Genomic DNA, 16,288 nt, shown 5'->3' with positions numbered 1-16,288 from the left:
CACTGATTGTTTCAGAGATGAAGAAAGTCCTCACCTCAGGAAAGTAAAATAATTACCCCAAGATCACAGACTGGGAAGAGCTGAGACATCTTACTCTCAATCCAGTGCCCTATTCCAGACATCTACTGACAGAATAAGATCTGTTTTCTTTTTCATTTAAACTATGACAGGAAATACTTTATTATTTTTTGAAAATGCACCAGACTGATTCTCCCCTCAGCACAAAGCTATTTTTTCCACAGTAATATTATTTGCTAATCATGTGGAATTGTGAAGTCTAACCTAACTCCTAACAATTTTTTTCATTTGCTAAAAAGTACCATTTTTTCATTTCTGTACTTCCTAAAGCTTCAATTATCTCTTTATATAACATAAGCTAAGACATAAAATGCACAAAAACAAAAAGTGACATAAACAGGATACTAATTTACTTAATATTAGATGAAACAGATTGTTTTTTATTATGTTAAAGTTTTTTAGTTGAATTTATTTTCAGAATAAAAGTCTATTTAACCACTAAAATGGGTGAACTTAAAATAGGGCCTAACTTCTAGACAATTATTCAGAACTCCTAAAATATAACACAACATCTAACTTCATAGTAAATATTTCCAAAATAGTTGATACATAAAACATTCCTAAAGTTAATCATAATAAAACAAAAAAGCCCTTTCAAAACAGTATCTGTTGCTTAAGCATTTTCTCTCTACTTCATCAGGAAAAATCAGCCCAATAAAAAGATCATAAGAAAAAGCATGTTCACATAATATATATGATATTGAAGACAGGTTGATTAATTAGAAAAAAAAATATCTGTCAACTGTCAAACTATCTTAATAATTTTTTAAAATGAAAAGCTAATGAAAATATTCAATGATTATCATAATGAGAAATGGTTAGGATGAAAAGCATTCACATGACGAAAGCATGACTCTACAGACAAGAAATGGCATACAGAAAATATTAAATTTGATTTTTTTCTCCTGCTTAGTGATGTTAACATGAATAACTTAACTGTCTATTAATTTTAAAACTTGAAGTTTATGTTCCTATTGTATTTGTAATGTGCCAGAGCAAAACAACCATAGTTAAAAAGAAAAACAAAATAAAAAACAAGCACATACATGGGGTGATTTAAAAAAAAAAAAAAAAAATCCCGAATAAGAATTAGAATTAAAATTTGTCACAAATTTTTAATCTCATTTGAATAGTTTCTGTTTGGGTCTCATTTAATGTGCTTCTGGTCCTAGTTTCTAAACAGAATATTATTAGTGCATTTTGATAATTTTAACAAACACAGCATATTAGTAGAATCCTTTAAATACAACATCCTGACTGCGTTTGAAATAGTCACTTTCTTAGACAAATTAACTAATCTGGTGGGCAATTTATATCTTATTCTTTAACATGGTTGTATTCCTACATATCTACATGGTTTTTAAATGCATTTAAATGCCAATGTGTCATCTATTGCAATAGCTCCTGGAGTAAAGACATTAATATTAAGCAGTAGAGCTTAGCACAGTAAAGAATTCAGGAATGAAAGTTAATTATGTGCAGCTTGGTTAGTGATACTAAATTAACAAACATCAGAATAAGATCATTTCAAACACATACTCAAGAAGTATGATGTTTTCCTTTTTGTATTCTCATCTATTGCAGATAAACAAAGTCATTTTGTCTTTGATGGTTATAGAAAGTATGGCTGGGGTTCAAGGATGACTGGGGAAGGATACGATCAGTGCCTTGGAATATCACACAACCTTTCACCAGTTCTCCCATGATGCACCCCACTGACCAGATATCAACTGAAAATAAAATGAAATGATAAAATTATGAAGTGCCATGAACAAAATAAAGGCGGGAAAAAGGAATTCTAGTTTCTATACTAGACACATAAATATGGAAAAATAAACAACTAGCTAAAGACACAGCATGAACTTTGCTTTTTTGTTGTTTTCAATTAGATAGAAGTTCAGTTGTAGTACTAACTGTAATACTTAATGCTTCTGTTAAAACATGCTGTTAAATGCATGATAAACTAACCTGAAGACCAATTTCCAATCTGACTAATTTATTTCATATTTTTAGAAATCACTGTGAAGGATACAGTCTCTTCCTGGGAACAGGACTTTATGAAGGACCATTTCTGCCATAATGCACCCAACAGACCAGATATCCACTACCCAACGCCAGGTGCAATGAGAACATAGATTAAAAAGTTAACCAAAGATACCCCATACCTCCTTAGTCCCCAACACACCTTCAAAACAACAAAAACATAGAAAGAACCCCATCATCCTCACGCTACCTCATTTTAAAATTAACTCAATTCAGAGTTTTTACAATCTTCTGAAAAATGATTAAGTTGGTAATTTGGCATTCTTATACTTTTTAAGGCATTCATTTCAGATTCAAATGGAAGTATTTCAAACTGAAATATCCAGCAGGGGGCTCCCTTTAGCTATATGCATTTACATATACTACAATGTCTGAGCAAATCCAGAAGTTTATCCCAATTTGATAAGTTAGAGCCAAAAAAAACCACCCCAAATCATGTAAGTACAATTCCCTCATTTTAAAAGATAAAAAATCTAAAGCCCAAGAACAAATGAGTTCAATCAAGTATTTCTCTTTAGCAATTGCTAATGATAAAATAATGTAACTTCTTTTAAGCCCAGGATGAACTCATCAACCAAGTCACAAAAGGCATGAAAAGTTTTGTCCAAGAAAAAATATTTATGAGGAGATGGGGATAAATAAGGGCATAGCTTGGTGACCATTATTTTGTTTGTGTGGGGCATTTTTAAAAATAAGGTGACAGTAACAACACCATTCATCAGGTCTGTTATGACTGAGTTTAAGTCAATGTGAGGGAAGGAATAAGTTTGAGAATGTTTATGGCAAAGGGAACATTTTGTTACTTGTGATCACACTGAATTTAGGCTTCTATTCTTTATGAGTTAAAATAGGCTTAATTTCTTTTAAAATAATAGAGAATCTTAAGAAAACAAAAGTTAAAAATTGAGAAAACAACTTTCTTATTTTAGGAATCACTTATTTTCAGATTTTAAATTAATGCTGAAGTTATTTTTTTAATCAATATAAGTAACATAAGCAATCACACAATTTTATATTCAAATTTAAAGTCACTCTAATAAATAAATCATAAAGCCAACAGCACAATTTTAAAGAACAACTTCCTCATTAAAATTGGGAACTTACCGTTTTCTTTGTATCCCATCCCCAAGATAACTTCAGGTGCTCTATAATACCGTGTGACTACATATGGAGTCATCATAAAATTAGTACAAGCTGTTCTTGCCAGGCCAAAATCAAGAATCTTGAGTGTACAATCTGACTTTACTACTATATTGCTGGGTTTCAAATCCTAATAAACCAATGAATTAAATTAGTACAATGATTTAAAAATAAATGGGAAAATAATACATATATTTTGACTTATTATTACAATACTTTTGACAAAAATATTGTAATCTGTCTTGCTTTTCCATTTGCGTCCTCATAGTTTAACAGTGTTTTACATATGGCAAACACCTAACAATTACTTTTTCATTAATTTAAGCTTTAAGTCCACAGTTATCAGATGACAGAATATTAAAAACTAGTTAGACAGAACTTCTATTTATTAAAACAAGTATTCCTTGTTTTATAGAATAGATACAGTAGAGGAAAAATGGATAGAATTTATACGAAGCAAATCCATTGTCTTCACTGGCATCAAACATGAAGTCAGACACATTTCTTGGGGAAGGAAGGGGGGAACCCACAGAGAACTATGGTGAAAATAATAAGTAGTGGGGGAAGACCTGGGTATGTTGCCTACAGAATTAGATGCAATTTTTTAAGGACCCTGCAGCCTTTTTCAAACTTCAGGAGTTTGTCTTACATAATTACTCTCCTCCTTTCTTGATGCTTTTTAGACCACCACAGGAGTATTTCCTGTGGCTCAGGATCACTGGGTTCTATATATGACATAGTATTTAATTTCCCATTCCAAAATCTCATTATAACACATCTTGAGACAATTATCATAAAGAGAGAATTATCTGTTCAATTATATGTCATATGTATGCATATGTAATTAATGTAGATGTGCAACATATATATATATGCACATATATATATATGTATATATATATATATATATTCATGCATGAGCAATTCAAAAAGAAACTTTTAAAAAATGTTCAATTATGGTTCAAAACAATAATGCAACAATTCAAGAAATGCCATAAACCCTATCTTTTCAATAAGATGAGATCACTCTTGCTTCCAGATTTTCAATCTTATTTGTAAGTAGCTTGAAAAGCTTGAAAAGTGGTGGTGGTGGGAGGAGTCTGATGTGTTTTCTGCCCTAGTCAGATTATATTTATAGCAATATGGTCAGGTCTAGGCAAATCTTTTTAATAGGGATATTAAATTGAAACAAAACCAGAAAGGTAACTAAGAGGGGAAGAGATATTGGAAAGAATCTGTTGTAAAAAGTGGAGAAGTTTTACATGGATAAGATTTACAGGATATCATATCAATATTCAAAGTAGATCTGTAGAAAGTAAGCTGTCAATTCAAAATAAAGGGAAAATGTCCTTAAACATTAGAGCTACCTAAGTGTAAAATGAGCTACCTAGATAGATAGTGAGCTCTCTATCCTTGGAGGTGGTTAAAAAGTGGTTGGATGTCTACTTGTCAGGGATACTTCATAGGTTGAATCAGAAAATATCTATGGTCTTTCCTAACTCTGAAATTCTCTGATTTCAGCTGTTATTAACCATAAATTTTCAGGATCCCTGTTAGTGGAAGTAACTTACCCTATATTTAAATCTTGGACCTAGAGCAATAAAAGTAATTAAAATGGAAACATTTTAGTAGTACTACTTCTATATTCCACTGTTTTGAGGGTAAACCAGTTAATATTAAAAAAAAAACAATTTCCATTAATGTTATATCATTACATACTCGGTGTATTATACCAGCTGAATGGAGGTGTTTAATACCACAGAGCATCTGATAAAGAAGATAAGACATTCTTTCATGGTCCAATTCCATATGAATTACTTGGCATAAATTAGCATCCATTAATTCCATAACCAAATACCTAGAAAGGAATAAGAAATTCTTTTTTACACATATGTACACTAGCAGAGTTGAATGTCTATTTAAAGGATGTATATCCAACTGAAACTTGTAGAAAATCACATTAAATCTTATCTGGTTATTTATTACATTGGCTAGCTTAAAAATTGCTAATAAAACTATTTTTTGAGTTTTCTAGAAATATAATGTACTATCAATTATCAGAGAAATGAAGAATGTGTCATGATTAATAAAAAATTGTATTTCAAAGAACATATCTATAACTTATTATATTAAATAACTTATGTCATGTGATACAGGTCCCCAATATTGGAAAATGCAAAGGATATTTAATTTTGGCAGCTTGCAGGATCTCCTTCCAACTCAACCAGGGCAGATTATAACTCCTATAAAACTAGTTAAATCCTAGGAATTTCTTGAGGCACAAAGTAATCGAAAGATTTAAGCTCAAAGAATGAATAAATATTAGAAACAGGATTTCAATCCTGTGCATACAAATTCCAAACTCAACACTATGACAACAGGCTATTTTCAAAGATCTCCATGTCAATAAGTGTTAATATAATATATAGTAATATAACAAATTAAGATTCTACTTCATGATTTTTGGAAGAAAGCATTTATATTTACTAATCAGTTACAAATAGTAATTTCTTTTGTATGTAATTAATACAATAACTGATCAGAAATAACATAATTTAATGTTCCAGAAAAGATCTATAATTATTTGGGTATTAAAAACATTTGATTATGAACAAAGCTTCAGATATTATAGTTATAATGTGCTTCCTCCTAAAGAAGGTAATTTTTTTTAAATAAGTCTTTTCACATTAAGTGCTCTTAGATAGGATGAGCGAATATAATAAAGATGACAATACTCCCTAAACTAATCTATTTATTTAGTGCTATACCAATCAGACTCCCAAGAAACTATTTTAATAACTTAGAAAAAATAACAACAAAATTCATATGGAAGAACAAAAGGTCGAGAATTTCAAGGGAATTGATGAAAAAAAAAATCAAATGAGGGTGCCTAGCTGTGCCTGATCTAAAACTATATTATAAAGCAGCAGTCACCAAAATCATTTGGTATTGGCTAAGGAATAGACTAGTTGATCAGTGGAATAGGTTAGGTTCACAAAGCAAGATAGTGAACAACTGTTGCAATCTAATGTTTGACAAACCCAAAGATACCAACTTTTGGGATATTATTTAACAAAAACTGCTGGGAAAACTGGAAATTAGTATGGCAGAAACTAGGCATGGACCCACACTTAACACCACATACTAAGATAAGATCAAAATGGGTCCATGATTTAGGCATAAAGAACAGAGATCATAAATAAAAAGATTTTGTACAAACAAAACTAATGCAAACAAGATTAGAAGGGAAGTAACAAACTGGGAAAACATTTTTACAGTTAAAGGTTCTGATAAAGGCCTCATTTCCAAAATATATAGAGAAGTAATTCTAATTTATAAGAAATCAAGCCATTCTTCAATTGATAAATGGTCAAAGGATATGAACAGACAATTTTCAGATGATGAAATTGAAACCATTTCCACTCATATGAAAGAGTGTTCCAAATCACTATTGATCAGAGAAATGTAAATTAAGACAACTCTGAGATATCACTACACACCTGTCAGATTGGCTAAGATGACAAGAACAAATAATGATGAATGTTGGAGGGGCTGTGGGAAAACTGGAACACTGATGCATTGTTGGTGGAGTTGTGAAAGAATCCAACCATTCTGGAGAGCAATCTGGAACTATGCCCCAAAAGTTATCAAACTGTGCATACCCTTTGATCCAGCAGTTCTACTACTGGGCTTATATCCCAAGGAAATACTAAAGAAGGGAAAGGGACCTGTATGTGCCAAAATGTTTGTGGCAGTTCTTTCTGTAGTGGCTAGAATTGGAAAATGAATGGATTGGAGAATGGTTGGGTAAATTATGGTATATGAATGTTATGGAATATTATTGCTCTGTAAGAAATGACCAGCAGGAGGAATACAGCGAGGATTGGAGAGACTTACATGAACTGATGCTGAGTGAAATGAGTAGAACCAGGAAATCATTATACACTTCAACAACAATACTATATGAGGATGTATTCTGATGGAAGTGGATATCTTTAACAAAGAGAAGATCTAGTTCAGTTCCAATTGATGGACAGAATCAACTACACCCAGAAAAGGAACACTGGGAAATAAGTGTAAACTGTTTGCACTTTTGTTTTTCTTCCCAGGTTTTTACCTTCTGAATCCAATTCTTCCTGTGCAATAAGAAATTCGGTTCTGCACACATATATTGTATCTAGGATATATTATAACACATTTAACACGTATGGGATTGCCTGCCATCTAGGGGAGGGGATGGAGAGAGGGAGGGGAAAATTCAGAAAAGAAGTGAGTACAAGGGATAATGCTGTAAAAAAATTACCCATGCATATGTAATGTCAAAAAAATTATAATTATAAAATTAATAATAATAATAAAAAAAGACACCATCTGAAAGAAATTACATCTGGATTAGGATTAAGAAAGTCTGGGAGAAACTAAATAAATGACCTACCTTGTCCAAAATAACTATATCAAAACAAATTTCTGTTATTTTTCCAGTTTCTCTTTTTTGTTGTTGTTTGTTTGTTTGTTTGTTATAAAACCCATCTATGTAAATAATTCCTTATTTCTGACATCTGAGTCAGATGACCTGATTTGGTATGAAAATTTTAGCTTGACAAATTAAATCATGGATGGCTTGGAAAAAAAAAAAAAAACGCAAAATAAAACAAAAACATGTATGGGACTACTTCCATCTAGGGGAGGGGGTGGAGAGAAGGAGGGAAAAATCAGAATAGAAGTGAGTGCAAGGGATAATGTTGTAAAAAATTACCCATGCATACGTACTGTCAAAAAAAGGTATAATTATAAAATTAATTTTAAAAATGTAATTAAAAAGTCTTTCCAAGCATTTCTCCATAGTGTACAGACACACATTTATAACTATTTAATCTTAATGATTAAATAAAGTTGCAAAAGTTTCATTTCAACAGAGGAAGTGTCAAAACAAAAAACTCTTATCCTCTATCCTTAGGAGGAGTTTTTATTAGCTATTTTTAAAAAGTGACAAGTAGGAAAATAGTTGCCTTTCTCAGTCTTTTGGTTACACTTCTCTAGTTATTTAAATCTATTAGCTAAGGATATGAGTAGAAATAAGAATACTTACACATCTTGAAATTCTTCTAGAGATTTTTGTGGTGTGAACACATTCAATAAGCTAATTATCTGGGAAGAGAAAATTCACTCTCATTTAGATTATCAGGATATATTTTTTAAACATTTACAAAATTCACTTAAAATGGAAATTTACTATCAATTATTTTACTACATCTTTTGTGTATAATAGATAATTCAGTTAAAGTAATATTTTAAAGCAGAGCAAAAATTAAATAATCAGCAAGAACCCTCCTACCAAGAAACTTTAACAATTTGCCTTGGCATGTTACAGAAAGCCCTTAGGATCCAGGGATATGAATCGCAAAGATATAAAGGAGAACCTAACTCAGAGATGTAAGTGAGTACATAAACCTAGATGACCCAGGGCAAGCTAAAGTAAGGCTAGTCATCAAACCCAGGAGAACTGCATGGGATGGAACATGATCCTGACACAAAGGTCACTAATTCAGGGACTAAAGCTGAAAAGATAAAAGAAAACACTTGCTAGTATAAAAAAGTCATTGTAAACTAAGACATTCCCCTAATGGGATAACTTCATAACAACTGTTATGCAAAATAAAAAATGGATTTTCCTCAAGGACTACTTGAATACCTAAAAGAAATATACCCAGGGCAGCTAGGTGGCCCAGTGAATAGAGCACCAGCCCTGAAGTCAGGAGAACCCGAGTTCAAATCTGATCTCAGACTCAGACACTTAACATTTCCTAACCGTGTAACCCTGGGCAAGTCACTTAACCCCAAATGTCTCAGCAAAAAAAAAAAAAAAAAAAGAGAGAGAGAGAGAGAGAGAGAGAAAGAAATATACCAAAAATTAAAAAAAAAAAAAAATAATAACAGCTACAGAGAAAAGAACTAAAGGAAGAAACAACTTAGAAGAGAAAAGTTATAAACTTTACCTAAGAGATTGGAAAAATATAATAAAACATAAGATATCTAATATTAAAAACAGCTGACTAGGAAATCAGATAATGGAAAGATAATTTAGGAATCACTAAACTTATTAAAAACCATGATAAAAAAAAAAAAATCTGGATACTATATTTCAAGAAACCAAAACCTAACCAAATCCATTAGAACCAAAGAGCAAAGTGAAGAACAAAGTAGTATGCAGATCACTTCTTTTGCTACATTTAATTTCTCCATAAAAAAACAGAATTTTAAACTTTACAAATAAGTACATATTGCAATAGTTCAACCCAAAAATCCCTTAAAGCTCAGCTATTATCCTTAACTTGCCTTTTGAAGACAATCCTAATTAACAAAAAATCCATGAACTCACAAAGAACAGAACATGCTACTCAAGTTAATACATTCATGAAAATATTGCTAACTTACATTTTTATGATTGACACATTTTAACAGAACAAGTTCACGATAAGCTCTCTTTGCATGAGTTTGATTCTGAAATGGTCGACTTAATTTCTTGACAGCAACATTTATTCCAACAACTGTATCAAAAGCAGCACTGCAATTGTGAAACATAACAAATAGTTCACCGTCAGCTTTGGATAAAAGTAAGATTTGCACAATATATAAAATTTTTCCCCATAAGAACAATCATTTGAACCACTGAAATGTATTTGGAAATGGAGAGGTTCTGACCATTTGTTTTAACTCTACTATGTAAGGCCCCAGGGTAGGTACCAATTACATATTAACAGAGTATCAAACATAGGTAACATTTTAAATGAGACTACTTGAATTTGAGTTCTGTTAGAATTGCCTCTATTTAAAATAAACACCACTTATAGACCTTCTGTATATACTGTCTTCTATCTAGTAATTATAACTTTATATTCAGCTAGCTTTTTACATTTTCAAATGCTCTTTGCATGTCAGTAAGTTTGATTTCACAACAACCATATAAAATAGAAAATATAAGTATAATCATTCCTACTTCAGAGGTTCCTTGCTCTGCCACTTTCTGGTTGTGTGATCTCAAGCAAGTTTCTTAATTTCTCTGCAAAAGAGGCTCCTGCTCTTCTGAATCCAACATTGACTCTACTGAGGATGGGTCATGCCAGGGGCCCATGGACAAGTTGTAGAGCCAAGAGTCAAACTCAGTGAGTATTCCAAGTTACAGCACCATTCCTACTTTCTCCCAAGTATAAAAGTAATTAGTTTGTAAGTATAATGATTCTATGTCAACATATAGTGCATAAATTTGGCTACTTTTTGTATGTGAAATTGTGAATTTAGGCCACTGAAACTATATTCAAGTCAAGAGTTACCTGTTATATACTTTATGGCAATAAAGCATATGATATTGTACAAAAGGTCTAAGTTTTATAAATTTCAAACAGACAAAAACATCCATTATCACCAAGAAATATTTTTATACATCCTAGGAACTATAAAAGAAAAAGAGAAGCATAATATAGTCCATCTAAGATGAAATATGGAATAGAAAAAATAGAAATAAGAAATATCATAATGCAATCATTTCCTAAAATAAAGTCAGAGGTCCAGGGAGGTAGACACATACTAGGATTACCTATTTCATAATTATTTTTAAAAATTCTTTCGGTCTGGATCTATGATTTTATATCATTCTTGTAGAGAACTCAATTGAGGACACTTCCCCTGTCAATGTAGATCAACTGTCCCATATACTCCAATCTTGGATAGTTACCTGACAGCACTGAGATTCAATGACTTGTTCAGGGATGTGTCCAAGTTGGAGGGAACCTTCCAGACCACCTAATCCAGATTCCTCATTTTACAGATGAGGAAGATAAGGCTCAGGAAGGGTTAGTGACTTGCCCAGGGTTACATAGAGAGTTATCAGATATAGTTTGGAAAAAAACCAAAACCAAAACCAAAACCCCAAATAAGATTTCTCTATTTCTCTCTCTCTCCCCATCTCTCTTTCCTCCTCCCTCTCTCCCTCCCACTCATATTCGCTCATGGTCTCTCTCTGTCTCTCTCTCACACATATACACACCCTAGTCCAAATCTAGGCAGTATCCCTTTAATGACATGTTTTTTTCAAAATAAAGACAACTCAAAGAATATGAACAATTTTCAAATGATGAAATTGAAACTATATCCACTCATATGAAAGAGTGTTCCAAATCACTATCCATCAGAGAAATGCAAATTAAGACAACTCTGAGATACCACTACACACCTGTCAGATTGGCTAAGATGACAGGAACAAATAATGATGAATGATGGAGGGGCTGTGGGAAAACTGGGACACTGATGCATTGTTGGTGGAGCTGTGAAAGAATCCAACCATTCTGGAGAGCAATCTGGAATTATGCCCAAAAAGTTATCAAACTGTGCATACCCTTTGATCCAGCCATACTACTACTGGGCTTATACCCCAAGGAACTACTAAAGAAGGGAAAGGGACTTGTCTGTGCCAAAATGTTTGTGGCAGCCCTTTTCGTATTGGCTAGAAACTGGAAAATGAATGGATGTCTCCATCAATTGGAGAATGGTTGGGTAAATAATGGTATATGAATGTTATGGAATATTATTGTTCTGTAAGAAATGACCAACAGGATGAATACAGAGAGGCCTGGAGAGACTTACATCAACTGATGCTGAGTGAAACGAGCAGAACTAGGGGATCATTGTACACTTCAACAATGATACTGTATGAGGATGTATTCTGATGGAAGTGGATTTCTTCAACATAGAGAAGAGCTAATCCAATTCCAATTGATCAATGATGGACAGAATCAGCTACACCCAGAGAAGGAACACTGGGAAATGAGTGTAAACTGTTAGCATTTTTTGTTTTTCTCCCCAGATTATTTTTACCTTCTGAATCCAATTCTTCCTTTGCAACAACAACAACAACAACAACAACAACAAAATTTGGTTCTGCACATATATATCATACCTAGGATATACTATAACATATTTAATATGTATGGGAATACCTGCCATCTAGGGGAGAGGGTGGAGGGAAGGAGGGGAAAAATTCACAACAGAAGGAGTACAAGGGATAATGTAAAAAATTACCTATACATATGTACTGTCAAAAAATGTTATAATTATAAAATTAATTTTAAAAAAAATAAATAAAGACAACTATGTCGATATACATCAATTGTAGTCCACACTCAAGTTTATATGAAACCAATTTTGGAAGAATGGGGGGCTTCTATTTATTTCTATACACACACATATACACACGTATAAGTGTTCATGTAGTTCTTATGTATATATATACACACACACGCATGTGTACATGAAAATATTTCAAAATAGCTATCATTTTATCAGTTAAGTGACTCCTTTCATTAAGATAGACTACAACCCCTTTGTACACTTAGTGCACAGTTTCATAAGCTGGTGTAACAAAATAGTAATAATGATAATGATACTTTCATGACCTTGTGAGCAATTTTCTGATAATAAGCCTCTCAGAAGTATATTGTGCTGGTGCTCAGACGATAGTTAGTTATCACTGTACCTCTACTTTTTGGTCAAACTTATCAGTTGTACTCCTGAGACAGAGTCTTTGAGGTTATAGACTCCTCCATATGCCAAAGAAGAATTAGAGCAGTATCTGTAACAGCTATACAAACTAAACACACATACAAATATTCAGGAAAGGTCCTATCAATTAAGAAAGGTTTTGAAAATGAGGCCATAGGACTATCTGCTATCCATGGGTCATTCGAGGTAACAGAATGAGAAGATGTACTGCTAAGTGTTCATTTTTTTAAAACTACAAATTCATGAAAGTCATCAAGGATTTGTGATCTGATCTGCACTGGAAGAAGTATCCAAGTCTGAAATCATTGAACTTTTGAAGTGAAATAGTATGTTCTCCATGTTCATATTCCATGAATTGGGAAACATAAGATATCAATTCCAAGATCTTTTTCTTTTAGTACTTCTTCAGTCCTGCCTTAAACAAAGTCCAAAATGATTAAAAGAGAAGAACCAAAACTATCAAAGATATATTCACAATGACATAGAATTGAATTATCTATTTGAATTAAAGTTCCTGTTTTCTTCCTCTGCAATTTTTTTTCTTTTGGCTTATGAAGTAGTATAAACCAAAGTACCATTTGTTCAATTTGACAAGTTATTTAAAAGCAATAGTAAATTATTTTCTTTAGAATAGAATATCATAGAATCCTAGCACAAAAAGGTCATATTCATCTTATGCATAGTGAAGTTGAGGCTTGGGACATGATGTATCTTACCCAAGACTATATTATTACAGCGGAAGAGCTAAAGCTATGAACTAAACCTTCTGATACCCAGTCCAGTGTTCTCTCTATAACATCAAGAGACTACATGTAAAGTTAAATGTAAAAGAGACAATGAGCCTCCTGAACAAAAGTATGTTTTATGGTAGAATCTGGAGTTTGAACCAAATAAAACAGGCAGTAACTTCCACAAAAAGTCATAGGCTACTATGACTAGAAGGAGCTTTATATATAGATAATTTTATATAAAAGAAAACCATGGCCTATAGGTTTTTTTTTCTTTTCATGAAAGAATAGTTAAGTTAATACAAAAGTAGCAAGAGGATTAGCACAGGATTCTCCTACTTATACAATATTGGAGAAAGCAAAAAGAAGAATGATATATTAGGTATTTTGTAACAAGGATCTAATTACATTTTCCAATTTTGCAAGATCTAAAAATAACTTTTTAAAAGATTAAACACTTCATAAAACTGAATTAGAAATCAAATCATCATTATTTTGATTCAACAGCTTGGATTTTTGGAGAGGGGTTCAGAAATTGCATGTTTGTACATTTAAAAAGGAAATATTGGTGATAGAAAACTATTAATTCTGTAAATATTTATGTATAACAAGAAAAAACTGATAAAAATAATATCCCTCTTCCCTAAAACCAATAGCAAAAAAAAAAAAAAAAAAAAATGTTATCAATATATGACTGAAAGTGGTGTTAACTAACATCTTTTTCTATTTCTCTTAAGTTGAGAAACATCTTGGTGTTGGGTATTAGAAAGATTGGGTTCTGCTGCCGGCTCTCTCATTTATCATTCATATGAAAAAATATTAGAGCTTGGAACAAATAATCTTTTTATGAATCTCCTCAATTTTACAGAAAAGGTCTCTGAGGTTCTGAGAAAAGGAAGTGATATCTAAAATAACATATATAAAATAACATACATAGTGGTACAGTTTCTCCAGCATGTATGCTTATAAGTAAATACATGATACTGTGTTAAAGATTGTCTGCAAATGTCAAAAATCTTCACAATAAGGGAAATTACACTAAGGTGTGTAAATATTTCATAAAGTTGATTGCAAAGAATGGGTAGGATAAGGGTAGATTAAGTGAAGAAGCACCCTTCCCCCCATTTTTTTTAAATAAAGCAGAAGAAACAAAAGTATGGAGGTAGAAATAAATATGGAAAATTAAAGTGAGGAATGAAAGAAAAGTGAACAACAAAGATTTTGTGATAGGGAAAACTCAATGGACCATAAGAACAATAAAAAAGGGAAATAGTAAGTTGGGGGGATATGATCCAAAAAAATCCCCTCTAGTTCTAATGTATCAATCTTTCCTTTCCTTAGGTTCTTCTTTCATTCTGATCTTAATACTCTAATAAAAATGATTAGTATGTTTCTAAAGCAAAATAATTATTAAGAAATGAAAAATTTCAAAATTCTACTTGGAATATAGTATCAGAAGCCTCTAGATTAATACTGTCAGTTTATGGCATTTTTACCCATTAGTTTCAGTGTTTAAATGACTGTAAATATCCAAATAAAAATTATTCATATTTCTATAGCACTTTAAGATTTAAAAAGAACTTTTCTTACAAGTCAGTGAGATGGGTTATTCACAAGAATTATTATTGCTATTTCACAGAAGAAGGAACTAAGGCTCAAAGTCAGAAAGTATTAGAACCTAAAAATATACCCAGACCTTCGGATTTAAAAAAATCAAGGGCTCTTTTTATCTTCCTCTGAAAAATTCAAAATGCCTTTTTAACTACCACTATTAGAGAAGTTTTTCTTAGGAAGAAGGTATGGTAATAAACCTTACATATTTTAATTTGTGATTTGTTTTATTCTGTTCAAATAAAAATTCATAGAATTTCATCAAAATTTCCTTTTAAAAAAAAAAAAATTAAAATAATTGGCACATGCCAGGAATCAAAAAAACAATCATCAAATGAAACCAACATTCTGTTAGTTTAGCATGATTAATTAGTGATGAACACCACTGTTCTAATAAGGTAGTTCTTTTCACTTTCTCTTTTATAAATAATAAAGCTTTCACTATGACAATTAAATACTGACTTTGTCCTTAACTAATTTATAGTAAAACACTTAAAAATCCTTTTATAGATGGCAGGCCATAAATATTTTTAAATGTCCTCAAGATTATTCTCAGGAAAACACATCTGTGAGTCAAATGGTTTGGCTCTAAAAAATAAGATGGAATATAAACCTACTAAAGTTTGCTTCATCTCAAAGAAAGTCACACTAAGAACAAGAAAATTTTCTTAAATTCCATGAATTCCCTGGTAACTCTTTGATAACACATTGGATGAGTTTTATACAAAATGGTACCCATTTGAAAGTTAATACTATCATTTTAGAAAACACCAATGAATGACTCCCAAAGATTGTCCCTTTTTCTTATAAACTGTTTAAAATATGGACTGCAAATTTTACCTCTTCCAAATATTTTTTCCTGATCACCCAAGAACTACAACAGATGAAAAAAAGCTAAATACACTTCTTATTAAGTAACCAGTCAAAAAGAATCAAACTCAACACCCTCAGTTAAAATGTCCAAAGGGCTCTTCTTTAACCACTGCCTCAGGGTACAAATCTCTCAAACTGGAACTCTAACTACTAATTTGATTTCTTCTTCACCTTAGCTTTATGTTACTTACCAGTTTGTATTTAATTTTATTTTTGTTTAAAAATGGTAAAGACCATTCTTGTCTTTAGGGAGGGGAAAA

General features: G+C 31.8%; 1 protein-coding gene across 9 annotated transcripts in view; it reads right to left on the bottom strand.

The window, feature by feature from the left end:
* Positions 1-16,288, bottom strand: part of MAPK9 (mitogen-activated protein kinase 9) — a 69,034-nt gene that overhangs the window by 36,313 nt on the left and 16,433 nt on the right. For 6 of the 9 annotated variants that reach the window (XM_074292338.1, XM_074292342.1, XM_074292336.1 and 3 more), the window contains exons 3-7: positions 9,697-9,826; positions 8,351-8,409; positions 4,981-5,119; positions 3,226-3,391; positions 1,737-1,808 (exon numbers count right to left, since the gene is read on the bottom strand). In XM_074292338.1, coding sequence (XP_074148439.1) covers positions 1,737-1,808; positions 3,226-3,391; positions 4,981-5,119; positions 8,351-8,409; positions 9,697-9,826 — 566 coding nt within the window. Of the gene's footprint in view, positions 1-1,736; positions 1,809-2,110; positions 2,183-3,225; positions 3,392-4,980; positions 5,120-7,158; positions 7,305-8,350; positions 8,410-9,696; positions 9,827-16,288 lie in introns of those variants that run through there. The other 3 variants (XM_074292339.1, XM_074292337.1, XM_074292343.1) reach the window with 2 other exon arrangements.

Source organism: Sminthopsis crassicaudata, chromosome 2 (genome assembly GCF_048593235.1).
Source record: "Sminthopsis crassicaudata isolate SCR6 chromosome 2, ASM4859323v1, whole genome shotgun sequence".
Lineage (NCBI taxonomy): Eukaryota > Metazoa > Chordata > Mammalia > Dasyuromorphia > Dasyuridae > Sminthopsis > Sminthopsis crassicaudata.
Note: the sequence above shows the minus strand (reverse complement) of the source record. Positions and strands in the feature narration are given on the sequence as shown.